The 27,373-nt window shown below is 41.3% G+C and overlaps 2 protein-coding genes across 5 annotated transcripts; both read right to left on the minus strand.

The window, feature by feature from the left end:
• Window positions 1-1,976: 1,976 nt before the first annotated feature.
• Window positions 1,977-7,918, minus strand: LOC102236403 (pleckstrin homology-like domain family A member 1). The gene is made up of 2 exons (XM_005801167.2): window positions 6,219-7,918; window positions 1,977-4,604 (listed from the first exon to the last, which is right to left on the minus strand). The coding sequence occupies exon 1, from the start codon at window positions 7,002-7,004 to the stop codon at window positions 6,258-6,260; it is 747 nt and encodes a 248-aa protein (XP_005801224.2). The 5' UTR covers window positions 7,005-7,918; the 3' UTR covers window positions 1,977-4,604; window positions 6,219-6,257.
• Window positions 7,919-8,308: 390 nt separating this feature from the next.
• On the minus strand, window positions 8,309-26,271 carry nap1l1 (nucleosome assembly protein 1 like 1). Of its 4 annotated transcripts, XM_014469583.2 has the most exons (16): window positions 26,164-26,271; window positions 22,950-22,976; window positions 21,583-21,671; window positions 20,630-20,732; window positions 18,080-18,221; window positions 16,748-16,840; window positions 16,489-16,617; window positions 16,312-16,383; window positions 16,036-16,175; window positions 15,811-15,956; window positions 15,707-15,726; window positions 15,510-15,632; window positions 14,660-14,692; window positions 14,529-14,579; window positions 12,950-12,986; window positions 8,309-10,084 (listed from the first exon to the last, which is right to left on the minus strand). In XM_014469583.2, the coding sequence occupies exons 2-15, from the start codon at window positions 22,964-22,966 to the stop codon at window positions 12,981-12,983; spliced, it is 1,164 nt and encodes a 387-aa protein (XP_014325069.1). In that variant the 5' UTR covers window positions 22,967-22,976; window positions 26,164-26,271; the 3' UTR covers window positions 8,309-10,084; window positions 12,950-12,980. The 4 variants fall into 4 exon arrangements, with proteins under 4 accessions (XP_014325069.1, XP_005801223.1, XP_023205687.1 ...); XM_005801166.2 differs by lacking the exon at window positions 12,950-12,986 and having other exon boundaries at window positions 16,760-16,840; XM_023349919.1 differs by lacking the exon at window positions 12,950-12,986 and having other exon boundaries at window positions 16,489-16,623; window positions 16,760-16,840.
• Window positions 26,272-27,373: the final 1,102 nt, after the last annotated feature.

The following is a 27,373-nucleotide window of genomic DNA, read 5'->3' on the forward strand; positions in this document are numbered from 1 at the left end:
AGCACAGCATCTTCCCTGTAATTGCTAAAGAAAGGCATCGCCATAGCATGATGCCACTTCCTCCATGTGTCACAGCGGAAATGTGGAAAGATTGGTTTCGTCCAATCAGACCATTTTCTTCTTTGTCTGCTGTGTCTTCTACATACCAAAAAGTATGAAAAGTACCAACAAAGATTTAGTAGGTAGGCAGGTTTGACGTTGGGTACAATACAATAAACCACTCCTTCACTGGAGTGGTTTAAGCTGCATTAATCCTTGCACAAAGCATGTACAAAGCTTTCTTTTTTTTTTTTTGTAAGTCGGTTGGAGTTTTGTGTCAAAACAGCCGCAGTTGAGCTGCAACAGGAGGCTCTGCATGTCTGGATTGGATGCTCTTCCTAAATCACTTGCAGCCACTTGCGCCTGCTGTCACGAGTTCACACAACTTTGTCCCGATCACAGACAGCCGCCGACGGCGAGAAATTAGTTAGCGGTCATCCGGCACTCCCGAGTCCCAGCAAAGACTTCTTAAGTGATGTTTGAAGAGCAGCTGCAGCGGCTCGTTCAAAGACGTCTGTCGACAGCAGCAGGGACTCTAACTTAAACCGTCTTCCTGTTGATCTTTCCTCCCAAGATTGGAAGACGATCTCCACAGAAAGCTACGAATGAAAAAGTTACATGTTTAACAGGGCTTTTTTTTCATGCTTTTTAATTGGTTTTAATTTATATTTGACTACGCAAACCAAAGCCTGGAAACAAGCACACAATCTTGCGTTTTTATTTTCACGCGTCTTGTGAAATTCTTGGAATTTTCAGTAGATGGGGTTCAGTGTCAGGGCACCGCCAAAGTCTGTACAAAGTATACAGGCAGAAAAAAAAGAAGCTAACTCTTTGTCGTAAAATGGTGCTTATTTGAGGCTCCCTTTATAAACTCATTCCTGTCCAATAAAGTTTGTTTTGTACGTATTTGTTTAAACACAGAACATAATCTCTCTGTCTGTTGACACCAAACTGGGCTTTTTGATGCTAGAGGACTGTTTGTAGACAATTAACTTTGTAAAACTCCACTTTAAAAAAACTAACAACTTTGCCTGAAATTACTCTTCAAAATACTCCTCAAGAGTCCATCAGACATTATTTTTTTGTAGTAAATCTCAGAGGACGCACTTTTTTCCAGAGATTGTAGAGGAAAGCAACGTGGCAAACAAGCTAGCAATGTACTAGCTTCAGAATGTCACGTTAGCATGCTAGCTCGTTCGTCTTAAGGTGAAACTTCTTCACAAATTGGATGGACGAAATGTGAAGGTGGCCAAAAGTATATAAATGAGTCGGTGTTGAATATTATTTCAATAACCTGGAGGAAAAAAAAAATTAAACCTGGCTTAATGGAGAACATTCAAGTTTGAATACTTTTCCAAGCCGTAGTAGCAAAGGGTTATGAATCCAGTTGCATTTTTTTTTTTTTTACATTTCTTGCAAAGCTAACGTAACACTACATATCACGAAACCTGCGTGACAAATACTGTACACACCCATTACCGATGATTATGTTGGTTCTTGTGTTTTCAAGAACCAACAGCTGCGTAATGGATACAGGCAGCAGCTGAAAGTGAAATCCAGATTTTAATTTTGAGCAACATTACGCTGATGCAGCATAAAGCCCTCCACGGATCAGCGAAGGTGCCGTCACACGGGCCCACTTTAATTGAATTAACTGGGGTTTTAGACAACAGAGTGGCCGAAGCCACGTGCGACGTTCACGTTACACACTGGCAGTTTGTGTAAGCGGCAGCAACTGGCAGAGAAATCCAACTCTCTGTGTGGCGGCTACATTTAGACCAGGAAACCCGGGGCGAGCGGTTCAGCGGCTGTAAAGGATTGAAAGGCTGGAGACTGACTGAGTGGGAGCCACTTAAACAGGTCATTACCGTGACCCCACTGAGCCACAGGGTCCTGCCATTCATCTGCTGCTGCGGGAGAAAAACAGAAACCACACAAGACGCTGGCCTGGTTTAGTTCTTTTTTTTTTAGTTTTGTTTGTTTTTTTAATGGAATGTATCTTTTCGAGGTATGAAAATAAATCTCCGTGGAAATAAGAAATTGGACAGTGGTTCCTAACAGTGCGGAATGATGAAAACGGGAAGGCATGTCGGGGAAGCATCGCGCCGGCCGCGTCAGATAAAGGGCACGGCTCCGGCCCTGTGTGGAAGATGACAGCAACACAGAGGCATGTGCTGGATTAACTGCGGTACGCTGGTGAGCGGTGGGAGACCCGCCCAGGAAACAGGAAACATCATGAGCCACAGTGAGATAAAATACGTCCTGGTAGAAACACAAGACATTTCTGAAGTCTCTGATTGACATGTGGCACTGACTGTTGCTCTGCACCGCCACCTTTATATGTATTAATATGTTTACTTCCTCATAAAAACTCTCCCATGCCTTCAATCTGTTAAGCACAGAAGTGATTTTCTTTCCAAACATTACAAAAAAACTGAGCTGTAACAGAGACTAATTTGGATAGTTGTGTCCTTCTTTTTCCAATTACTAAAATGTAAAATTCTTATTAGATGGTTGCTGTTCTGTTATTCGAGTCATACAAAAGCCATCTGGATCTAATTATAAGTATTGGATAAGGATTAGCTGTCCCTCTTCGGTAAATTGCTACAAATCAGCAGGAGACAACTTGAAACAGAGACGGTGTAAAGAGGCTAAATTATAGAGATCAGGAAAACTTTTTCCTGTTGTGACCATCAAAAAGCAATATTATAGAATGACTTTGTCATCTTGTATTATGATGGTGTTATTTAGGATCCTGTCACACCAGGAGTGCTATCAACCAGAGTTAGCGCACCGATTTAAGGAATTAACACCAAATAGTTGGCAAGCTAAACATTGGCTGGCTAGGCAGCATTTTTGCTTTATTTTAAAATGATTCCACAGATCCATTCCAGTTTTGTGTTCAAAACCAAGTGAGATTTGCCCAGTGCTGTGTTCGTTGTTAAGGCTAATAGTATTGCCAGGCATTAATTGCAATCCAAGCTAATAGCTTTTAGTGTAGTATTTGGCCAAATAACCAATAGCAACACTGTCAAAAACAGCTTGTTTGACAATACAGATTGTCACACTTTTTTAGGACAGCTATTGGTAAGCTAACAAATCAAACAGCCAGGAAGTTAAATTAGCTGGCTGCACAGCTACGTTCTGCCACAAAGAAAAACAAAAACTGACAGTTGTACAAATAGCAAACTTTGCTCAATTGCCAATTCTTACCCTATTGTGAATTCACACGCCACTATTTTGTTTTACTCTTCCGTTTCGTACCTGTTCACACTCTTGTATTTGAACAATCCATTTTTTTTATATAACTATTATGAGATAGCCAAGAACAAGACAACATTTCGGAAGTGCAACGAACAGTTGGACCTGAGCTAATTGGAAAGCTTTGATTTACCAAGTCAAAATTCCAACTTCAGCATACAAACCGAACGCATCGCAAGCTAACAAAGCAAATCGCTCGGATGCTAACTTATTTCAATAAATTCCTGGTTTCTGTAGCCAAGAGAAAGAGCTTTGGCTAAATCTTGTAATCAGAGGCACAACAAGCCTCATGACAACCATTTTGTTGATTGTGACGATTCTGGTGTGGCTCTGATCAGTCGAGGTCTAACTAAGTTCAGTGTGATGTTATGTTTCCACTAAGATTTAATCCAAGCATTGAAACGGTCTCTGAAGCAGCTCAGTTTTTGAAAAAGTCACCTTAACCCTATTGTCCATGGTTAAAAAGCCAGAGTACACCCATCGCTTAAGAACATAGCAACAGCTTTCCCTTCAATTTACAAATGTGGCAAAATAAAGTTGCAGAAAGCAATCGAAGCACACAATGGAAACACTAAAATACACCGTTGAAATCAAGCATATAAACCCAACCGTTAGTCCACAGAGCGCGATCAGTTTCTTGATCTGTACATGTTTAGTGAAGTGAGAGGAAACACTGCGCAACAAGAGAAATGTATCAAATGAGTCTTTGGCTCTGTTAGAAAATTAAACCAGAAGCATTGACACGTCTTATCCATAACGAGCTGGTTCAGCTAACATACAGCGTCCACCCTAGGAAACGTTGAGAGAACGTTCCCTAAAAGCTACAGGAAGGACTGGCGTGTCACCGGGCCAGCCTTCCCTCATCATCGTCTCTTGAAAGTTTCAGGCTTCGTAACCTTTAGGGAACGTCACCAAACGTTCCCTCGAGGTTCCAGTTTGTTAGATAGTCCAAGTCGACCGAATGCTTACCTCCAGTGACTCTCACACTTTACATTCAGACAACTTTTTTTTTTTTATATATATATATATGTACATATATAAAAAAATATATATACACATCTAATAAATAACCCATTACACGGTAGAATACAGATGTTTTCTCACATGCTTTTAGTCCATCAGTCTTTTGTGAAGCAAGTCTCTGTACTGAAAAGAGGAGTGGGGGGCCGGGGAGGGCTGGTGTGTGGAGACCACATCATGATTTGGGGTGTTCAGTTCTCCTGGAGAATGGAGCTTGGTGAAGCAGCAGCAGGGGGAGATGAAGCCCGGGTTCATTGTCTTCCTCGGCTGAGTGTCAGATTCACCTGCGGATAAGAATCAATTAGACTGACTGTGGTTTGCAGAGAGAGGCAGAGGAAAGGTAAAACTCCACTCTGGGCAAAACAATAGAACCGCTTTTACAGTTATAGAGCAAAGGTAAGCGTAATTACAAAATCCATAGACCTAATGCTAGATCCATAGACCTAATGCTAGATCCATAGACCTAATGCTAGATCCATAGACCTAATGCTAGATTAAACTGCTGATCTCACTAAACCAGTGCAGGCAAAGGCTATTGTGAAACTACAAAACATATTGGCAATAGTTGTGTCTGATATTGTTTTCTACATAAAAAAACAACCACCTAGAGTTTCCTCAACTCTAGGCGGTTTTAGAGAGGAGTCACACCTCATCGGGACGGTTGATATCTCCAGCAGGGGTCATGCCCATGGGTCACCAGGGAAACAACAACAATCATCCCTAGCAATGTGTCTCATAGGAATGTGAAGATTTTACACCTTTTCTGCTTTAAATAGCCAAAAAATCAACTGAAATATTGTGCCCATCTGATTAGCTGCTAGCTGGCATTCCACCGCGCTTAGTGCTTATTCATGTTTCTAAAAATAAAAATAGAGCGATGTCATCTGTCAAGAGGCAAGAAAACTAATACTGATTATAACATTGTGGAGCTTTACTTCAAAAACTCTAAACTGTCAGTTTAAATACTTCATGCATTAGCATTTCTAGTCAGTGAGAATTGGCGCCCCCTTGTGGTGCGTACAGTTTTTAAGAAGTATGAGTTGCATTTAACAGCTGTAGTTCAAAAGGCTACATATTTAGACTAGTTGGACTTCAACTGAATTTATTAACTTTATGAATTTTTTTTAAACACATTTTGAGATTTTTAAAACATTTAGAATAAGATTTTTTCCAGAAAGTGGTTCTTGTCTGAATCAGCATTTTTGCTTTCTGTTTAGTGAAAATATTCACTAAGCAGAATACTTTGAACTGTCCAAGAGCCCTTTAGCGCTAACAGACTAACACCTTGTTTTGTTGTCAATTGTACTTTATGGAGAACAATGAAAAATGTATCAACATCGAATTATACCATAAGGGGAAAAAATAATTTTAGTGATGTCATTGGAGTCATCTAAAACCAGATCTACAAGGTGCTGCTGTGCTAGCTGGTGGGGGCTTGTATCAAGTCCAACCCAGGCCCCCCTTTAACGTTGGGTCGGCCCTGTTTGAAAAACAAAATTGAGCAGATGTGGCACTTGAATATACTTCCTGTCACCAGTTATTAAAAATAACAGTTCAAATTGTGTTAGAAGCTCACAAATCAGCTGCTGCCACAGAAAAGCCACGTGTGTGGAAATCTGAGTGGAGCCGCGAGAGCTGCTCTTACATCATGGTGCAAATTTGGAAGTTATTCTACGCAGCAACACCTCAGGAGCTCCCGCGTTTTAAATTACTAACTTGGCCTACTGCCCTTTTAATTTCTAAGCCGTTTCAATAAATCTCTCTTAGACTTTGTGATTTTTAACAATTATTAAATTGAGTCAAAAAGGTTTTATTGTAATTTATAGTATGGCATGCCTGCTTTTTTTTTTTTTTTTTTTCACCCCTTTTTCCCCCCGGTCCTTCTCCCATTGTCTTACCGCTGAAGGCGCGCCGGTGTGAGCGGGGCTCCCCGCGGGTCACGCCACGCTCGGGGAGCTCCGGACGGTCTTCTGCCCGGGCATCTGCACGACGAGCAGCTGCTGCTTCTGCCGGGTGGACTTGACGGCCAGGATCGCCTGCCGGTTCTTGTACTGGACCATCTGCAAGGTGATCTCCGCGTTCCAGCCCTCGTCCTGCGGGCACCTGAAGTCGATCTCCTTCCCCTCCGTCATGACAACGGTGAAGTAGACGTACTTGCCTTTCCGCTCCACGCAGTCCACTGTCTTCATGTTGGCGAAGTGAAGCTCCTTGACTTTGCCCGTGTCCCCGCCGCCGTGCTGCTGCTGCTGCTGCGGGTGATCGTGCTGCTTGGGCGGCAGCAGCAGCACGCCGTCCTCGGTCAGGACGCAGTGCTTCTTCTTCCAAAGCTGCAGCAGCCCGTCGCTCCGCTTCTCCAGCAGACCCTCCTTGTACACCTTCCTCCCGTTTTCCAGCATGTTCGGCCGACCGCTGCGGACCTCCAGCCTGATGGACGCACGGACGCTGCTTGATCGATGGCGCTCTATCCCGGAGAGGCTGCGGGCATGGGATGCAGCTGTGGCTGCTGGATGTGGAAGAAGCGCCTGACTAGCAGCCTGCCTGCCGGTCACTGTTTGTGGAGCTGCTTTTGGGGGCGGGAGGGGTCTGGAGAAGTGCACCGCCCCCCTGAGTAGAGTAAAACCCCCCGAGACCATGGAAGCGCGGTCATTAAGACTCCCCTTCATACTACACAGCGAGACCTCCATCTTCACTCCCCTGAGATTGCTTGCCTTTTTAAAGTTTGCAGGAGAAAATCTACCTTTTACTACAAATTTGAATCCTTGAGGCTGTTTCTACATCCATCCATTACCAACTACATGACTTCCACGATGTCGAATTTATTATATCACTGCTGCGGATCACCTTTTCTTACTGTATATTTCTTGGTTGATGTGTTAGTGGTCATATTCCATTTCCAGTGCAAACCCCTTAAGAGTCCATGAAGTGCCATGTGTTTGAAATATAGCACCACAGCGCCCTCTGGCGGAATTCAGCGCGAAACATAAAAACTGCACGAAAGCACAGGAACTCTCCAGATTTCTTAAGTTATTTTTTATATATTTACAGTGACTTTACTCAAATCTCCAAAGTAATGTGTGGAACGATGAAGGTCCGTACAACAGTACAAGAATAGATTTGGTTTAAAATGTTCATTTTGTGACAGAAAATGTTTTAAATGTTTTTAATATATGGCTTCCAGTTTAGTTTAAATTTGTCATCTGCAAATATAAAAACTGTTCCAAAACTTTAGAGCTCATTACTATATGAATAAATCAGGACCCGGGATTGAGCCTCCACAATCTATTTAGTGCATCTTTGCTTAAATATTATTTTGTTTCTTTTAACATATTGGTACTGATCTTCCAAATGACTGGTTTACAGCTGTGCTTTACCTCCACATCTCTAGTTTCTGTAGTAAATACTCCTACAGTAAAATTTATTCAAAGCTAAAGAAATATTACAACCAATAAGGTGAATTGATTAGTTCTAAAACCAAATTGATGACTTAAATGTTTTTCAGTGAATCAATTTAGTCTACTAAGAAATTTCTCTACCATTGTTGAAAATTGGAAGATGCAAATAAAATGGTCTTTATCTTTACAAATTTCAGACAGCAATTCAATTAAATTTTTCTGACATTCCTATGAAACCGGCTGTGTTCATTCTCCTGAGCTGTTAAGCACAAAGTCTTTTTGTCTGCTCCAGAAAATGTTGCATTACAACATCTGCTGGTATAAAAGGTGGCAGCCGATTAACAGCAGTTATCAAATTTCCTTCCATGATACAGGATAGATATTAGAACGTTAGCTTTAATCAGTTCATATCAAAAGCATGGAGGGTACAAAACGTCCTGTAGAAGGCGTCACCATTTTGTACCCAAATAAGTTCAGCAATGGACGATTCACAACCAGCATGGATCAACGTGTACTCATCTCATCATGGTTTAAAATATCCCCATTTATGGCTGCAACAAATGTACCCTCTCAAGAAAAAAAACCCAACAAGGAGACATGTTTAACCAATTTATTCAGGAACATACACGTACAGGTATTGAGTACATTAGTATTTTTGTAGCATAGCATTTCGCCTTGACAACAGCTGCTCAGGAGTGACCGTACAGAGGCCCAGTCGCATCTTCTCTCAATGAATGATGTGAATGCTCCCTGCAGAATAAGAGACACCCCCGGCTTTCCACAGAGGACACAGTAAGGTCCAACACAACCAACAACTGAAGACACCAGGAGGGTGGCAGGCTAGGATTCCTCTTCATAGTCCCTTCTTGGCTTTAAGTATTGCTCTGACATACTTTCTGTGGCATTCTTGGTAGGAGAAAATAAAAAAAAAAGGAAGAAGATGGAAGCAGGGTCGGAGGAAGGTCATTGGCCAAAACGATGGCCATGTGATTTCCCCCCTTTCACAGTGAATTAAATAAATGTACAAAGGACTTCAACCGCTGGGCTTTAGTCTGGACAAGTTGGCGACAAGAGGTCAGGGTGATAAACGGGGGATAGAAGTATGGGTAGGTGACTCCGACACTTTCTGCTCATCCCCTGTGCTACATCTGCCCAAAGATTTGATAAAGCTTCTGAAAATGTGCCTCTTTCTACAGGAAAGGAAATGCACTTAAAAACCACAGATCAACAACTTCTGCTCTCCAGAGCGTCGTTACCCTCCCATCATCCCCTCTGGTCCTTTTAGACAGAGAGTGACAAAGTGCTGCTTACAAGGAATACTCTGCTAACTGATGACGCAACACCACTGGCACACCACACACTAGTACAAAGTGCAATAGAATAGACGACAGCCAGGCCACAGCGAGCCTAAGAAAAGCTTTATCACGAGGTTACAGGACAGGTCGCCAAGTCCTTACTCAATAGAAATCCCTGGAATGTTCGAGAGACTCAACCGGGCTTGTGCCGAGCCCTAGGAGCAAGGAAGTCGACACAAGCAATGGGGGTTTGATCTATTTTAACAGTCCGTCCAGTTGAACAGCGGCAGACCATGAGGTTCGCCGTTGAGCCAGTCTGCTTACTGGAATGTATCGAGAGGGAAAACCTTGAGGACGAGCCGCTTCCAGTAGGTGGACAACTTTGGCGTCCGTTTTGGGGAGAAAAAGTAAAAGTTGGGAAAAGGGGAATGAACACCCAAGTTGCAGGTCCTGTGTATGATGTTGGCAATGCTACAGTGCTAGTTCAAGTGCGTTCAAGGCGTCATTAATAATAAAAAAACAAAACAAAACACCTGGGACAGCCAGAACCAACTAACCTGGACATTGGTGGGAAGGAAGGGACAACAATAGGATGGGGGTTAGGGGTGGTGTGAATTGATGCCTCTATGTTGCAGTCTAAACCACAGCTGTTGTCTAAGAGCAAACACATCCAAAAAACTTCACAAGAACCCAAACTAGTTTAGCGGTGAAGAAACAAGGTCATGCTGTTTGAGGGCGACATTTTCCTGTCGTCTAGCTATTGTACAGAGAAGGACGAGGAGGAAACGGGTCTAGTAAAATATCATGTATATTGAGCCAAACAGCTCGCAGTATATTACCACTGGTTTCGTAACAAAAATCTGGAAACTTTTTCTTCAAATTCCCTACCAAGAAAATACAAAACATTATAAGGCGATAAGTAACTATTTTTTTTTATTATTTGTATGTTTTTGTTTTTTTTTCTTTTGTGTGTTTTTTTTTTTTTTATTTGAGAAGCGAGAACAGTGCAGTTGATCCTCATCGCAGCTAGGCAAGGACTCACTGTTGCCTGCACTCAGCTGGGGGAGTTCCATCCTTCTGTAACAAATCACAACAGGGTTGGGTGTCAAGGCCACGCCTCTACATGGGACAGTAAGACAGCCTACACATGAAGCCACGGTCAACAAGCAGCTGGAAGCTGTAGAGGTCACACTGCCTGAAGGACGGTCATGGTGAGCAGCATCTATTTGGCTTGTAAGAACTTGGTGCTCTGATTCTGGGCTTTTCAGACCGATGAGGACACTCAGTAAAATCACTATATTGTCGACTAAAGTCCTTCAGTTATGTAATGGAAATGTCCCCACTGGGTTTTTTCCTGCTACTATATCACAAAGTTTTGATTCTTTTCATCCAAGTGGTTGGGCATCAATGCAGGTCTGCTCTTTACAAGGTTCTAAACTTGAACTATCCATACCAAGTCCCATCTCGCAAGGTCCTCAATCAGATTGAGGTCTGGACTGGGCCACTGCATTACTTTATTCTTTTCAGTCATTCTGATGTGTTTAGCCTCTCTAAGTCTAGAGAGGTATTCATGTCTGGCCTGGTGGCTGAGGAGCATCAAGTCAGGACTGCTAGCATCCTAAGTCCTTTGGAGGCAAAACAAGTCCAGATCATCACTCGTCACCACTGTGCTTGACATCAGGTATGATGCCACCAACATACAGTGTTTGGTTTGGACCCTGGTCACTTAGCCTCTTCTTCATTCTGTACAACGGTATTAAAAGAAGCAGCCTGTCTCTTTTACAATTTTAAAGCCTCCAAAATTCTTTTGATGGGCTTCATTTTTATCAGAATTTCCATTATGATTTTGTCTACAGAAAAGTGCAGAATCTGTTTTTTTTTTTTACAACTGGACACATTTAAAACCTGACAAAGAGCAGATTTGTCTGATAAAAATACAGAAAATTATGTTTTTACAACTCAAATTAGATAAACTACAATTGAGGGGTAAAAACAATCCTTCAATTCTGCTTGTGGCTTATTTTGTCAATGTGAGGCAGCAGCAGAAACTAAACTTCAAATCCTTTCCACATCTCAGGATACAGAAACCAGGAATTCCCAAACAGAACTAACGTCCCGTCACACTTTGGTTTGGGTGTCTCTGCAATCAGCTCTGATAGCAATGTAACAAAATTATTTTTTTAAATCTCATTATAGAAAGCACACTGCTGGCTAACATCTAATTCTCAGGTTAGCATCTTAAGGTGACCTGAAATGATTTAGCCGTCATGTCTGACATTAAAGCAGATTAGCATGTAGCATAAGACAACAAATGACATGTTAATGGGCAGTAAGACACCAAATACTTTGCTGTCACATTTATTGGCACCCCTGGTTGAGATGTGTATGAAGCATTCAGATTAAAACTTCAGTAGCAGAAGCACCATATCACTCTGCAGGTTTCAGCAAGTGTAATTTAAAGACTTTAATACTGCCTTGAATGAAACTCAAGACCAAAAATACATTATAGGAGATGGTTAGCAGATCCTTCTCTATTGCACTGTGCTGGAAACAAAAGCAAACCAGTGACAAAAACCAACGTCAGTCAGCTGCCCATAAATTTGGATTTACCAATAATAGAAAAATGTTAAAAAGCTAGCTAATTAGCAAGGGTACCGTATTTTCCGCACTATAAGGCGCACCACATTATAAGGCTCACCTTCAATGAATGGCCTATTTTAAAACTTTTAGAGGCTGCGGTTACATTATGCATCCATTAGATGGAGCTGCGCTAAAGGGAACGTCAACAAAACAGTCAGATAGGTCAGTCAAACTTTATTAATAGATTACAAACCAGCGTTCTGAAAACTACGTTCATTCCCAAAATGAATAAACAGCTATTTTAATATTTTCCCCGAGGTAAAGTCAGTGACGTGGTATTTTCGTGACACAGTTTATCTTTTAACAACAGCAAGGTATAACATATAGTGGAGGGGAACTTTTCCTCGATTCAATAAACACGTAAAAAACAGTCTGATGCTGTTACGGTAAATCAAACCTTAGTGCAATCACAATATATATCCACTTCCGCTATAACCATTGATTGGTTCATGTTAAATTCTCTGGCTGCTGCTCTATTCCCGTGTTCTACTGTGTGACTGATCGCCTTGAGTTTAAACTCTGCGTCATAAGAGTGTCTCTTAATAGGAGCCATTTTGGGGTCTTTACACAAAACCCAGCATGCACCGCGCGCTTCTTCTTCTACGGGGGAAAATGAAGTCGGCGGCTGCTTACCGTAGTTGCGAGACCTGCTGTGGCTCAATATTGGTCCATATATAAGGCGCACCGGATTATAAGGCGCACTGTTGGCGTTTGAGAAAATTGAAGGTTTTTAGGTGCGCCTTATAGTGCAGAAAATACGGTATATTAGCAGATACTTAGAAGGAACTTCATGCGCCTCATGTTACAGAATGTAATGAAGATGTCTGCGTCTGACTCAATTTTTTAAGACCAATGCAAAGTTTTAATTCTAAGAAATTAAAAGAAATTTTAGATTAATTTTAGGGTGTACGGCCTACAGCCTTTCTGGGTGTTTGCGGAAACCAGAATTTCAACACAGCAGGAACAAAAATAAGCAAACAGGAGAGGGGTGGACAAGATTCAATACACAGAAATGGTACAGGTGCAAATACTGATCTCATGGGTTAAACTAAAAAACAAACAAAAAACAACTTAAATCCAACAACAAACTGGTGGATTAGTACTTTTGGTCAAGTGCAGGACGGCGGCGGAGGAGGAGGAGCGGGAGGGGAGTGCAGAGAGACGGCGGATGGAAACCAAAAGGAGGAAAGCCAAACTTTAAAAAAAAACCAACAACTAATAAATCAAAGTGGCAGGATGGTGGGGCAGGAAGGGGTGGGGAGGTTGATGGTAGTAAGCTGACAAATCGCAAGCTGTACCTACCAGGATAGGGTTATTTGTCTATAGTCACCATTTAAACCTAGTGAGGAAAAATTTAAAGAGTAGCTGACAAAAGATGCAAGTGACTGAAGATGAAGAAACATTAATGAACAGGAAACAAACCTAAAGCACAACCAGCAGAATACAGAATGTCAAAAGACCTTGGAGCTCAGGAGGAAGCAGCAATAAGAGCTACAGAAAACTGATCAGAGCCGTGAAGCATCCCTACAAACTGCCTGATACTTGTATAGAGCTACACCAGCCATTAGTTTGTTTCAACGATTAAAACAATATAAAACCCAGAATTCAGTTTCTTAGAAAAATAAGCAGTTCACATCACTGCTAAATTTTGATCGAAAGATGAGTGGTAGGAAAAAGTGTGGTAGAAAATGTGAGGAAGGGATGAACATTTTAATTTTTCCCCAGGCACTGGATCTCAAGGAGAACTGTTGTCTCAAGATCTGCTCAAAAAACACACAAAGTCCAAGTCTATATTTATGGGGAATGTAGGGGGCGCCAGACCGAACAGCAAAGATGAACTGATGGTTGCTTTTAAAGCAGGCTAGGCTTTCAGAAAATCTCAAGTTCATCTTAAAGCTGTGGCACAAAAAGATAAAATAATAATCTGTGGCACATTGATTCAGTAAGTGATGCAGCCAATCACTGAATGAGGATTGGTCACACGTTTCATCAGGCTTCTCTAGTTGGTTGCTTTTCTGTGATTCTAATTTTCTAACAAACTGAATTTTGGGGTTTCATTAGCTGGGGGCTATTATCATCAGAATTATATAAAATCTTAAAAAGACATAAAATCTGAATAATTATGGAAACAGCACTTTCTAAACCAGACAATATGGTCATTAAAAAATTAATTCTATAAGGATTTTGGCTATAGTCCATACATACATAGTTTTGTACATCCGTAAATAAATATTTATATCTCGTAGAGCACTTCTGGATAGATGCAAACTACATCTCGTTGCTTGTACTTGTGACAGTGCAATGACAATAAAGTTAAATTCTATTCTATGAAAATAGTGCTACATTGCAATTGTTCAACATTATGTAAAAAAAAAAAGGAAACAAATCAACTAAAGCACTTGCAGGACTAACCGCTTAAAATACACCAACTAGGATTAATTAAGCCTTACACTTTCTATTTAAAAGGATACTAGTTGTGTTATTTTTATCATTTTAGTTTCGGCATGCAGCATTCAATTTTAAGCGACTGTTAGATGAAATGCAGAGGAGGAAAGAAAAAAAAAGCTTTTGTATTCCTGTCTTTCAGCGGGAAACCACAGATAAAGTGGCTGTGAATCAGCTGAATTTGACAGAGTGTATTCTGTATGCTGAGATCTGAAAAGTCTTGGGAGGACAGCTGTTCTCCTGCTGCGGCTCAGGACCCCCGAGGAACGTGAAAAGTGCACTGCAGAGAGATCGGGTGTAGCTTTAACGTTAGCTGCAGCTAGCCTTCTGCCTGGAGCGTCCTGAGCCGACAGCACGGAACTGCTGAGCAAGGTCTTTTCTCAGGACACCAGAGATCGTTAGAGGAAGTCATCAAGGCGTGTTCTCGCTAGCTCACCTTGGGGTCGTAGTCGGGGTCGTTCTCCTCGTCGGCCTCCTCCTCGCCTTCCTGATTGGAGAGAAGCAGCTTTACGTGAGAAACTCTGCTTCAACGCTCGCCTCATTTCAGCTCTTTAAAGCCATGTTTACCTCATCATCTGCTTCTTCACCCTCTTCATCGTACTGGAACAGGAGAAGAAAGAAGAAGAAATGCTTTAGATTCAGAGTCTAAAAGCCACAATGAAACCAAAAATCTGTTACTGCGCCACAGAGTTTATTGATAGATCAAATTTTTGGGAAAATTTTGATTCCCTCCCCCCACCAATGCACTTGTGGAGTTTTCTATAGTTCAGAGTTATATGAGTGCAGTCAGGACGGCCATCTTGTGGTTTTGATTTCAGGTCAACTATGAAATTATTAGGGACAGGCAATATCTTTATTTTTTAATTACAATAGTAAAGTCATGCAACAATAAAGTCAAAATTAAAGAAGTCTCAATACAAGCAGAATAAAAATTGTAATTTTATGAAAAACCCAATAAGAAAAACTAAATTAAAAATTAAAATAAGGAATGTTGAGCATCTTGTGAAGTTGTACTTTGGTATAAATTTTACATATAATCCTATAACACATCATTAACGCATTAAATTATCATCAGTAGTAAAACTTTGAAACAATGGTGCAATCAACTTTCTACTTTGAAGAGCCACATGTGCAGCAGTTTTCCCTGGTAAAATTGCATCATTCTTCCTGCTAATATAACGATTTTATTCTTGTCCTTAAAAGTTCTCTCAGCCCTGAAACTCCGTCGTCCAACTCACAGAAGCAATGAATGAAATAAAAGAAACTTTTTGGAAATATCTTCTGTCATTTCTTTTTAAGAAAAGAAAGCAACCAAAAAAATTATATACTGTACATCTGATCTAGTATGAAAAGAAATAAAAGTGTGAGGTTTTATTTTTAAGACATTTGGCCCAGTCCTGTTGGAGAGAACACTCACGTCATCGTCGTCGTCCTCTATGGCCTCGCCGGTGAAGTAGAGAACGGCGCGCGGTACGATGCGCTCCCGGATGAAGTGGCCGATCTCGAAGTCTGCTGCCAGGATCGCCTCAGAGTCCTCGTCCTGAAGACAAGCGCTCAATGTCTCGCACTCCAAACAATAGCATCACCGAGGAGACGACGCGCTGCAACACTTACCAGCTCTCCGTTTTCTGGAACTGCAAACAACAACAAAAAAAGACGATACGTGAAGCCACCAGAAACAAAAAAAATCTTGAGCGAATTTAAAAACCGTCTCTTACCTTCAGGCGGGGTGAAGAAGTTGAAGAAGGAGTCGTTGGGGACGGTCTTGGTGACGGTCCTCACCGTGCCGCGGCCCTTGTGCTTCTGCTTCTTCTTGATTGTTTTCAACGTGACGTTCTTTCCCTTCGTCCAGTCGATCGTGCATCTTTTGGAAGAAAAAATAAAACCAAACAGTAAAAAACAAGCATTCTTTAAGAGAATCAAAAGTGGGAGCGACTGCTCACCCAACGCAGCTCATGATCTCCGGCCCGTCAAAGGAGAACGGGTCACTTTCGTCCGGTTCCGACCTCATCTTGTAGGTTTTCGATAACACTGTGTTTGTGAAGAACTCGTTGGGTTCGAAGTGAAACTCTAATGTGAAGCTCTGAGGGGAGGGAGAGAGAGAGAGAGAGAGAGAGAGAGAGAGAGAGAGAGAGAGAGAGAGAGACCCCAGATATATATATAAAAAAAAAAGAAGCAAAAAAAACATAGTTTTTACTGTCTAAATAATGCCTACTCACCATTGGCTGTCCCGGATCAGAGAACTTTACTTTAATATCTTCTAAATGTTTTAGAACGGGCTCGTCGTGCTCCTGAAAGAGGAAATGATCCCGTTTAGTGGACTATCAAGTCTCAGCCAGCAGGTGGCAGCAAACCATAATATTTGCATGGTGTGTGACCCATTTTCTGGTCTGTACCTGCAGCATGTCGCTGAGCAGGTCCACGTTTTTGAATACTGTTAACCAGAACTCTGGGATGCCTTTGGGATTTTCCTTCTCTTCGTCCTTCTTCTCTTCTTCCAACTTGGCCTTCTCCTTCATCTCATCCTGAACCAGAGGGGAAAAACACGACAGAACAAAGCACTGACAAGCCTTTCGTCTTTATTGATTTGTGATGGACAGATGTGATTGGATTGAAGGGAGACAGGAAGCATGCGGTTGTATACGTCACCTGTACCTGCTTACTTACTGTCAGCTCTTCCTCTTCATCGGTCTTCCACTCACATTCTTCGTCTGTAGGCTCGTAAGCTGCCGTCACTATCTCGCTTCTCTGCAAAAACAATTAGAGATGAGTCAGGAAGAAGACATTAGCAGGTGTTGGGAGCACAACTAGTTGTAATTTCAAGTTGCTTCCTGTTTAGGAGGCAACTTGCGACTTCAGGCCTGATTGTTGAATTTGGTCAGGATTTACTGGTCGATTAAATATTCTAATTTTCTTTGAGAAAATCTGAATATTTCAAATCAACTTCAAGTTTTTCCTGAAGACTAAAGCACAGAGGTAGAACTTTTGAATAATTCTAATTTATTATTACTCACTTTTACACTTTTTCTTATGTTTAACTTAAAATAATGCAAAACAAAACAAAAATATGCTTTTGGTTTATTTATAAATAAAAATGGATAAAGTTAGAGGCATTTATTGACAAGGAAGAAGGAAAACGCTTCCGGATTTGAAGGACTGATGGACTACAAGAGGTGGAGGGAGAGAGCAGAGGCTCTCACAGTGGTTCTGGAACCATTCAGAACCAGTTCTCTGTATTTCCACTGGTACAAATTTTTGGGAAATGGTCCCAAAAACAACGACCAGGTGGCTTCTGGACCAGAGGAAAGAAGTGCCTTTGTTGCTCATGGGGAACAGCAGCCAATATTTTTTAACAAATATAAATTCTAAGAATACCAATGTTGACTTGTTACTAAGAAACCGAAGGTTAAGACTCTGAGTGGATTCACACCAGTCCTGTTCGGTCCGCTTCAATCCAACTCTAGTTCGCTTGGGGAGGTGTGAATGCACAATCAAAAAAATGAACTCTGGTCAGCCTAGAGACCTCTGTCTCGGTTCAGTTGACGTGAACTCTGGCGCAGTTCGAATGTATGTGTGGATGCAAGCAGAACGGAGACCGCTCCAAAAGCAGCAAGTGAACTATATCACAGGGCATTCTGGGTAAATACAACCAAAACAAACGCAAGTCTCTAGTGCAAGAGAAATCCTACAACTTCTATACCACCATTTTGTTTTTCCATTTTGTGAAGGAAGTTGCTCTCATGTCTTCAGAGGTTTTCATGTCATCTCAGCAGTTCTTGGTGCAGCGCCACCCACAGGCGAGACGTTGAACAGACTTTTTAAAGGGTTTGGCTTGTTTGACAGTACAGAGTGAAGGTGAACGGCAGCAGATGAAAATGGAACAAATGTTGCAACTTTGGTCTCCAATCAAACCGAGTCTCCAGACTCACTGAACACAAAGCTCTGGGTTCAGCAAAGCTACATGTGAACAGAGAGAAGCCAACTTACTTTGTCAAAGAGGGGCTGGTAGAGCGCTGCGTACTTTCTCTCCAGTTCATGAACTTCTTCGTAGAACTTGGCTTCGATGTGGGCACATTTGACCTGCAGGTTCTTCAAAGCGTTCACGCGTCTCTTTACGACCTTCGGTAAGCTGTGGGGAGCAGAAACGTGCTGTCAAGGGTCTGTTGGCTAAATATCCCAACAGAGGAACTTCCTACAGGAACAAAACGGCTTGTAAACAGCAGCTCTAATCTGAAGGTAGACGCGCTGAAAGGACCATGAACTCAACCGTTTCATCACTGCTGGACTCCATAAAGTTACATTTTCACCTGTTAACCAGAAACTGCTGGTTTCTGATGGCACCTGATTTACCAACGCAAAGTAGTGACTTCAAAACGGAATAAAATAATAAAACGCAACCAAAACCATAAAGAAAATATATCGTCTCTCAAAGTTGAGTTTCAAAAAAAAAAAAAAGGAACAAATGGAAGTAATCAATCTCATCTAATGTTATTGGTTAATTGCTCATTAGACTTAATGACCATTAAAAGTGATTGGGAATTATGAAAGCTATAGTTTGTTAAATAATCCAACCAAAAAGATTAACTTCATCACCATCATTTACCAGCCAGTATTTAGTAAAAATAAAGGCCAATAATCTGCCTGCAAGCAATTTACTGAAACTGCAGCTAAGAATTCAAAATGAAAGGTTTTCCAGCCATTTTTAATTTAATCACTTAAACTACTTTAGTTACCTTAATACCAACGATTTTCAGGTGAAATTCATCAGATTTAATAAAAAAATAAATTTAGCCATCTGGAACAAAGCAGGTCATTCCTCATCAAACAATGTGCTAATGTGTTGCTAACATTTACACTGCAACACTGTCAGCTTTTGGTTTTTATGCAACAATCTGCAGAAACATTTACTGTAATTAGAGCTGCAGTTCCATCAAATCCACTTGCTGTTTTTGGCTGGAAAATGAAAAGAAACGGGGGGTTTACAACTGCAACCTGGTCTCCAGCTGCTCCAGCTACTTCACAAGTCACCATCTAAACCTCCTGAAGCTCCGCCCACCCAGCTGAAAGCTGGAAAGAGCCAGTACAGTAGGGGGCTTCTCTGCTGTGCAGCAAATTAAAATGCCGGCCCGATGCTGGCGAGAGAGTGTGTTTGGTCCCTCAGTGCAGGGATGGAACTGGTGAGTTCACTGGCCACTGCCAAACACTTGACACACTGATCAAAGAGCTGCTGGCTGGGGGTTCAGCTGAGGAGGGGAGCAGCAGGAGGCACAGAGAGAGAGAGAGATGTTTTCCCACAGAACCAAACAGCTGGGCAGAATCTGTAGTAATTATCAAAGAATGTCTTTAAGCTTCATAAAAACTGACTGAAAATAGTTGTATTCTTAATTTTTGATGCGTTTGTTGAACTTAAAAAAAGGGTTTGCATCCAACCTGCTGATAACAAATCAGAGCAACATAACTCTGGTACTGATTAGTGCGTCTTCTCTGTTTAGTTTGGCAAACGCCTCAGTGTGTATTATCCTCTAATTATTATTAATGCGTACTAGAGGAACGCCCTTCACAGCACATTGAAACCAGCTGAGAAACATGCAGGTTTTATTCAACACTGTAAACAATGGAAAAGCTTTGGATAAACATTTTAAAACTAGATTCTGGTTCTTCCTTTATCTACTGTGATCATCCCAGCTTTCATCCTACAACTCTATGTCACTGGAATGTAATGTTTTTTTTCCTTGTTTGTAGTTTTATTTTCCTCCTAAAATCATGTAAAGCACTCAAAATTGCCCTGCTGCTGAAAATGTGCTACCCACATTTAAGTATTGTAGCAATAAATATATTACAGTTCTTTAGGGCAGAGAAAGCCAACAAGATAATGCGTCAAGTGAGGTTAAAATTTTAGCATCATGGCAACCCTATAAACTACCAGAATAAAAAAAAAAGAAAAGGATTTTAGGTTGCTTTAACCCTCTATGGCATGGCGTTGCCCTCAGGCAACAAACCACATAGCTGTACCTCACATTGCTCCTTTATTTTATTTTTTGGGGGGCATGATTTTTGACATATTTTTGTCCAAAAAATAGTTCTTTTATGAATATAGTTTTTGTTTGATTTGTATTTCATTTCTCATAATCAGTGTAGACAATCTTGGTGTTCTAGACCAATGTTACCCTGAGGCAACAAACCCAAATCTGGTTCCAGGAGGTGTCAGAGTCCGATTTTATGATTGACATGTAATTAGGGACCACCAAGCTCCCAAAGAATGCAGGAAAATATTTCTTCCCCACAAAAATAAAAAGTCATGCCATAGAGGGTTAAGTCACTCGTTTTTACATGGCAGCTTAGTAAATTTGCATATTTTTACATTTAAGCTTCAATTATTTCACATAAATATCTAACTTTTCAAATATCTGATGAGGGGGCCCTTGTTTTCCCTAATAAGTAAAAAAATACTTCAGATTAAGAGTTTAAGGCTTTCCAAAAACTGTCTGCTCTACATATTTCACAGCGTTCACCAGTGGGAAGAGCGAAGTCTCCCACCTTTCCATGTATCCTGATGGGGAGCCGTTGAGGCCGTCCAGCCTTTCCTGCAGCGCAGCCAGGATCTGTGGGTTCTGCATCATCTGCACAGTGAGCTGACGAGCTGCAAGAAAACAGATTTAAAAAGGAAAAATTATACATGCATCTAATCTGTTGTTTTCTTGAGCACTGCCTGCTGTTGCCATCTTGAGTTCACTCAGAGTATGACGATTTTGACAGGTTTAGAGAAGCAAACAGGATAAAAACATGGCCTGTACAGGTTGTAGAGCTTTTATTCAGTAGGATAAAATGTGATGCAAATTCACTACAGAACACATTTTAGCAACAAAGGGGTGTCGTCTTCTGATGAGAACTAGCACAGCTGCTGTGTTCCACGCGCTGCTAGCACCTATCAAATCTCAGCCAGCAGGCGTGAAGATTAAAGGAGACGAGGAATCAAACAAACATACGTTTCTCAAGCTGCTCGTTTTCAAACAAAAATACTTCTTTGGGGAAAGAAAATGACGGAAAAAGAAAAGAGAACAGCAGCTGCTGTTTGGGAGATGATGAAACTGTTTGTCAACACAACAAGGACTGGCATAGTCTAGAAAACAAAGCTGCTGGTGAAGTTCCCGTCACCTCACTGCTCCAACAACCTGAAAGAGGGACTCTGGAGTGTGTGTGTGTGTGTGAGTGTATGAGAGAGAGATCATTCTAAGCTTGCAGATTACATGCAGAAGCAGTCTGAACTGGACGAGGCAGAAGCAGCGTTTCTCTCCACAGGAAGCAGCGCGTCGGGGGCATCAAAGGAAATGCATGAACATCAGCAGCATTCAAAATAAAGAGGATTAGCATGTCATGCTAGTTTAAACAGAAGAACACGACTGCCCCGCTGGCATTCATTTATTTATTTTTTTACACGCCAGTAATTTACTCCCAACACAAGAAGTTGCTTATTGCGGTTGAAAGCCGACCTTTGCTGTTCTCGTCCTCTCCGGTCTCCTCCTCCTCCACATCCTCTACGTCCTCCATGTCTGCAGGGTCCATCTCAGCCTGGTCTTTGCTGCTCGGGGTGGAGGGGGAGAAGAGAGACCGCGGTCAGCCAAAACACACACACACACACACTTCACACTCCTCTAGTCCACAGAAGCGTCACTGAACACGTTTCAGCAGGTAAACCGACAGCATCATCACATGCAGAAACTAAGGATTATTTTAAAGATCGATTATTCTGATTAAATCAGATTTTTTTTAATCCCACATTCTACAGATCCTTCAATTTCAAACTGCTTTTCTTATACAATATTAGAAATACATTAAAACATGCTAACTTAAATGCAAAATGTAGATATTGTTTGTATAGTTTTGGCTTAATTGCTGCTTTGAATACATTGGGTGTTTTTTTTATCCTCCACCAAATGGCGTTTTGAGTTCATAGACCAACGATTAATCATTACTAAATTAGTTGATTATTCCAATCAATCAATCATTTCAGCCCTAACAAATACCATTTCATAATTATGTTAATAGTAGTCATTTCAATCGAATAATCTTTTCAGCCCTTTCAGAAAGTATTTTAAAATAACTGTAGTTTTTTCAATTGATTAATCGATTAATTCTAAAATAAGTGATCATTCTGTTGCTTAACCTGCAACGGGCAGCACGTTTTGAGCTCCAACACTCTGCTTTAAAAGCGCCGTCACCAGCTGAGAAGCTTAGCCTCTCTGCAGCTCCGGGGTGAGAAATAATCAATCGCTGGCTGTCAGGGAGACGGATCCGTCCCCACGGTGACGGCCGACATTCACAGAGCCGCTCTCAGCTCTTGGCGGATCGCAGTCACCGTCGCTCAAATGTTAGAAAGAAAATAAAACCCTGGTGGTAGCCAGCAGACCTGGTTGGTAACGCTGCCCTCTAGAGGTCAAGTTATGCAGGCCCCACCGGAATCGGTGATGTCAGCAGGTGTCAAGTGACCCCAGTTAACTCAGGGGGGCATTTTGAGAGAAATTTGTTGAGGATAAAACTAAACACGTTCAGGCCGAAGGATGCTTTAGTCAAGCTTGAATTTGGCAAGAAAACTGAGCTACGCAATTAATCTATTGCCAATATTAGGGAGATTTCATAAACATATGATTTCCCATTCATATGCAAATACTTTTAAATTAACTTCAAATATTATAGCACAATTGGTCATTAGTTGTGCTACATTTTCGTGGTAGAATATTTTTGTTTGAGGTGATGTATGCTTGTTTTTTTTAATTTGTAACAAAAATAGACCAAAAAAAACCTTCTGAAAAATAATGGATTAAATAACTGAGTTAAATAAATGGTGATCAACACTTACTTGTCAATGTCTGCCATCTTGATGATACTGGAGAGATAAAAGAAAAACAATGTGAAGTCTTTTGCTAAAACATTTTATACTTGATAAGGATGGCTATTTATTGTATCATTTATTATGGTAAATTTCTTATAATAATTCTGATTTACCGTTCCCCTTGATAAATTCCAGTCAATGCCATTTAAAAACCTCCAACACTATACTGTCATAATTGTTCATTTTATTATTATTTTTATTGTTGTTTGTTCAATGAGGTCAATAAATATGAAAATATAATTAAATGTAGTTACTGTGTGTATTTTAACGATGCGTATCACACTTCTTTTTGTGACCGATGTCCGAACGAAGCAAATGGGGATGCTTTACAAGACCTATATTTGTGTTCGTGGGGTTATAATTGCTGAGTCATACAGGTAGCTTTTTAAAAAAAAAAAGAGTAATAAATAGTTCTTATCAAAACGTGGAACACTAAATGACAGACTGGCTGAGAAAATGGCGGTAAACTTGGTCACTGACTGCTGACTTAACTTTGAGGTGAGACATCGAGCAGATCAGATCTTAAACAAAACAAAAAACTTTAAATAGAAATTGGTGTCTTCAGGAATAACCTGATCGGTGCACCTCTCTAATAACATTTATGATCGATTGGAGGATGTACAGACCTTACTGTCAGACGACGCTCGCTACTGAAATATGTCGTTAAAGAATATCTGCATGAGGATCAGCGAGTACGAAGAAGAAGCCTCGTTCAGGAGGAATAAATGGAGTCAGGAGTCACACAGAGATTACATGCAATGAAGAGATCAACGTATTTTCTTTCTGTTCAGAGAAACCTGCCTGGAAATGTCTGGACTCTGTGTGGATGCTGGAGAAATACTCAAGAATCCTCACTTTGTCACTACAAGAGCCTCCAGTGCTAAAAAAATAAATAAATTCATAAACAGTCAAGCTCCTTCCCACTCAACACAGATCCTGAATCAGAGAACAATCAAAGTCTGAGCCCACGTCGTCTGAAGGATAGTGTAACCAGAAGATTCTGTCCAAATCTCCATTTTTAGCCAGTGATCATGTTGGTGTAGGCTACACCACTAGCAATAGCTTTCATTTACACCATTACACATTGACTCGTTTCCCACTTGAGCTGGGAAGAATAGATTACCATGCCAACAGAGAGTTTGGCCTTCTTCCATCCCATGGGGGACATCTTTGTTTTGATCCAGCAGTTTGAGCCTTCAGGTTTAAAAACATAAAAATGTTGCAACAATGCTCTTACGACAACAAGCAAAACAGGTTCTGGGTTCCATCAAATCTATAGATAAAATGTTACAAGCCTGATTTCAGAGTCCACATCCCAAGATCTGCAGCTGAAGCGGATCAGCTTCAGCTGCAGAGGTCTTTTATTTTAAAGACGCATAAAAAAAAAAAAGAAAAAGAAAAAAGAAAAGGTCAACAGGGGGTTGCTCATGTGTGCGGGTCCCAAGTGTGTAAAAAAGAAAGTTGAGAGGAAGGAAAAAGTAGAAAAAAAAGAAAAGGTCTCACAAGCATCCTCAAAAGAACTGTCAAGCCCATTTAAGAGATTGGAGAAGATTCTCAAGGCTTGGAATCCCACCAAATACCAACTTATCCATCTTATGGATAAAAACTGATGCACTATTGCTTGGTGGTTCACTCAGGTTGAATTAAATGTGGCCTTTCATTAGGACAGCAAGGTACAACAGTCTGCAGGGAGAGTGGAGAGGCACTGAACCAAAGTTATTTGAAGTATAATTTTAAGTATCTACACTGATTAATTTGGAAGCCATGTCATCTGCTGGTGTTGACTTATGTTTTTGTCCTGTAAATAAACGGACAGTAAATTCCTGGACAGCATAACGACGTTTCTTTGAAAAAAACAACAACAAAAAAAACAGATATGAGCAATCACATTTTTCCCCCCCAATTTTTTTCTCCATTTCTACTTTTCATTCACTTTAAGCCAAAATCATCCAAATGTAATTCAAATGCACCCTTACATGTATAATGAGTCTATATAATATGACTTTCTGATTTTGAAATATTAATAAATAAATATTAATGAAATCTAAAAAAATTTTTTAAAGAATTTATTTTAAGCCAACATTATCTCAAAACAAGCCACAGTGGTTTAGCATTTCAATCTTGTACAATCAAATCAAAAACTAAAAACTAAAATCATGTTTGGTTAGAAAGATCCATCTATCCGGTTAATCCAGGATCGGGTCTCCGAGGCAGCAGAGGCCCTGCTGGCCCAGCTCCTCCAGTGAAACCCCAGTGCGTTAGTAAGATGTTCGGGAACAGAACCGCAGCAGCAGATTACTGGGCCCAACTTTTCTTTTGTGGAGAGCCGTCCTCCTCCTAATCCCGGCCACGACCACGTGTTGCACGCTGAGGTCTGCCAGACCATCAGTCTAAGCCTGGACGGGAGGCTGCGCGCCTGTCAACATTTAGACTTCATGCAAATAAAAAAAAAAGTCCCAAAAACGCACAAGTCAACCTATAAATGTAGGTCAGTATTTAGCCTCGGTGTGTTACCCGGTGCAACTCCAGCCGGGCCTCCCGCTTTTGCCGCCGAGCAGCTCCACTAATTCAGGCTAGTTAGCTAGCTTCTATGCTGCTAGCTTGATGCGCACCACTCCGCCCGAACCAGTGGGAGGAACGTCTTAGTCAGACGGGCAGGCAGGTAGGCTGCCCCGGCTACATAATGTGGTCCAGTTACTAGGCGTCCCCGACACCACGTTTTAACCCCCTTTTGTTTTATGCAAGACTCCTGGCGGTCGTCGCGTCGGGTGGGCAGCAGCGTCCCACCCGCTGCCGGAGTATTACCGTCCCAAAACATAACGTTAAGTCCGAAAACACAAGAACCTAAACACGTGTCAACAAATGCTATAAACGTCGAAGCTTATAGAAATTATCCTAACGTGTTGTCATGTTACAGGAATAACCATTTAAAGCGTCCCGGTGAAACAAAGAGAGACGGAGAACCGTTGTTTTATTCCTCTACAGGCGTGTAACGTTATCGCATCATGGAGGAGCCTGCGCTCAATGGCTGCTGCCGCTATCTCGTTTGGACTAGCATTAGCAAAACGACAGACGTCCTCCTCGCGTCGTTTTCGCCAGCTGACTGAAAATTGAACTCCGTTGGGCAACGCAAAAGTCTTGGGCGTCGGCAACCGAGTCCTTCCCGAGCGCTGTCGCTTACCTTCGCTCTGCGGCCGGAGGATGAACTGGTCTAGCGGCGCTGCGCAGTTAGGTAGTCTGAAGAAAGAGACTCCGCTCCGATGGCGGTAAAAGGGAGAGAGATCCCGCCGCCTGCGCTCATATACATCCGACGTCATCACGTAAACCTGCTGTCGCCGAGGCAACGCTGCTCATGGGAGGGGCGAGGGTGAAGATTCCTCATCAAAACCAGCATCCTCCTCATCTTGACATATTAATGATGCTAACGTAAAAAAAACACAACACCTTGTTTATTGCTCTTCTTCAGCGTTTTTATTTTTTCAGTATTTCTTTTTCATAAATACATCAGAACGTGATTGTGCGGACCAGAAGTATCCACATCCCTTAATCTTTTTCATATTTTGTCACGTTTTAAGCACATATTTCAATGTACTGAACCATAAGACCACGGTGCAACCAATCCCCTTCCGGATTCCTCTGATTGGTTAATGGCCTCCACCTGTGTCGACCATATATCCAGCTGTTTTATGAAGGTCTCAAAGGTTTGTTAGAGAACAAACAGCACAGATTGTGACGGAGAAGTTTAAAACAGGGATAGGTGGCAAAAATATTCCAAACTATATTTCATACAGCTCATTAGTCACAGCTCAGCATCGGTTGATTTATTTCCACACTATAACTATCAGTCCACAGATCTGGGCTTTATGGGGGGGAAAGGCACACCAAAAACATCATACAAAGCATTATATTTAGTTTTATAGTCCAAGTCAGATAGAGGATGTTGCAAGCATATAAAAAAGTGTTTTCCTGAGATAAAACTGAATCCTGCAAAGAAATATGGTGGCAGCAGCATTATGCTGTGGGGGATGCTGAGATCCTGGTCCAAACTGATGGGAAGATGGAGATTCTACGAAAAAAAAATGGAAAGAAACACTGGTAGAAAAGCCTTTTGTTTATTAATAGTCATACTTTCCAGTAGAATCACCACTGATAATTTAATTTCAACATAAACTACTTCTATGTAGTATATGTAACAACCTGCAAGCATTTTTGAAGGACTGTTAAGATGAACTTTTCAAAACAGGAAGTGACAGGTCTGTTTGATCTGCCACAAGCTCTGCATACAGGAAGCATATTCAGCCACTCACAGTTTGAGGGTTCATTCAAAATAACTGCAATATTTCACTTAGTGGTTATTTGTAATTTAGATTCTCGTCTGGCTTCCGTTTGAA

This window comes from Xiphophorus maculatus, chromosome 17 (genome assembly GCF_002775205.1).
Source record: "Xiphophorus maculatus strain JP 163 A chromosome 17, X_maculatus-5.0-male, whole genome shotgun sequence".
Lineage (NCBI taxonomy): Eukaryota > Metazoa > Chordata > Actinopteri > Cyprinodontiformes > Poeciliidae > Xiphophorus > Xiphophorus maculatus.

Excerpts from the sequence above, each read along its gene's own strand:
- LOC102236403 (XM_005801167.2), bottom strand. The coding sequence starts at position 7,004 with ATGGAGGTCTCGCTGTGTAGTATGAAGGGGAGTCTTAATGACCGCGCT.
- nap1l1 (XM_005801165.2), bottom strand. Across the intron at positions 15,727-15,810 it reads CTTCTTCACCCCGCCTGAAG|TTCCAGAAAACGGAGAGCTG; the intron begins GTAAGAGACGGT and ends TGTTGTTTGCAG. Across the intron at positions 14,693-15,509 it reads TAGAGGACGACGACGATGAC|TACGATGAAGAGGGTGAAGA; the intron begins GTGAGTGTTCTC and ends CTCCTGTTCCAG.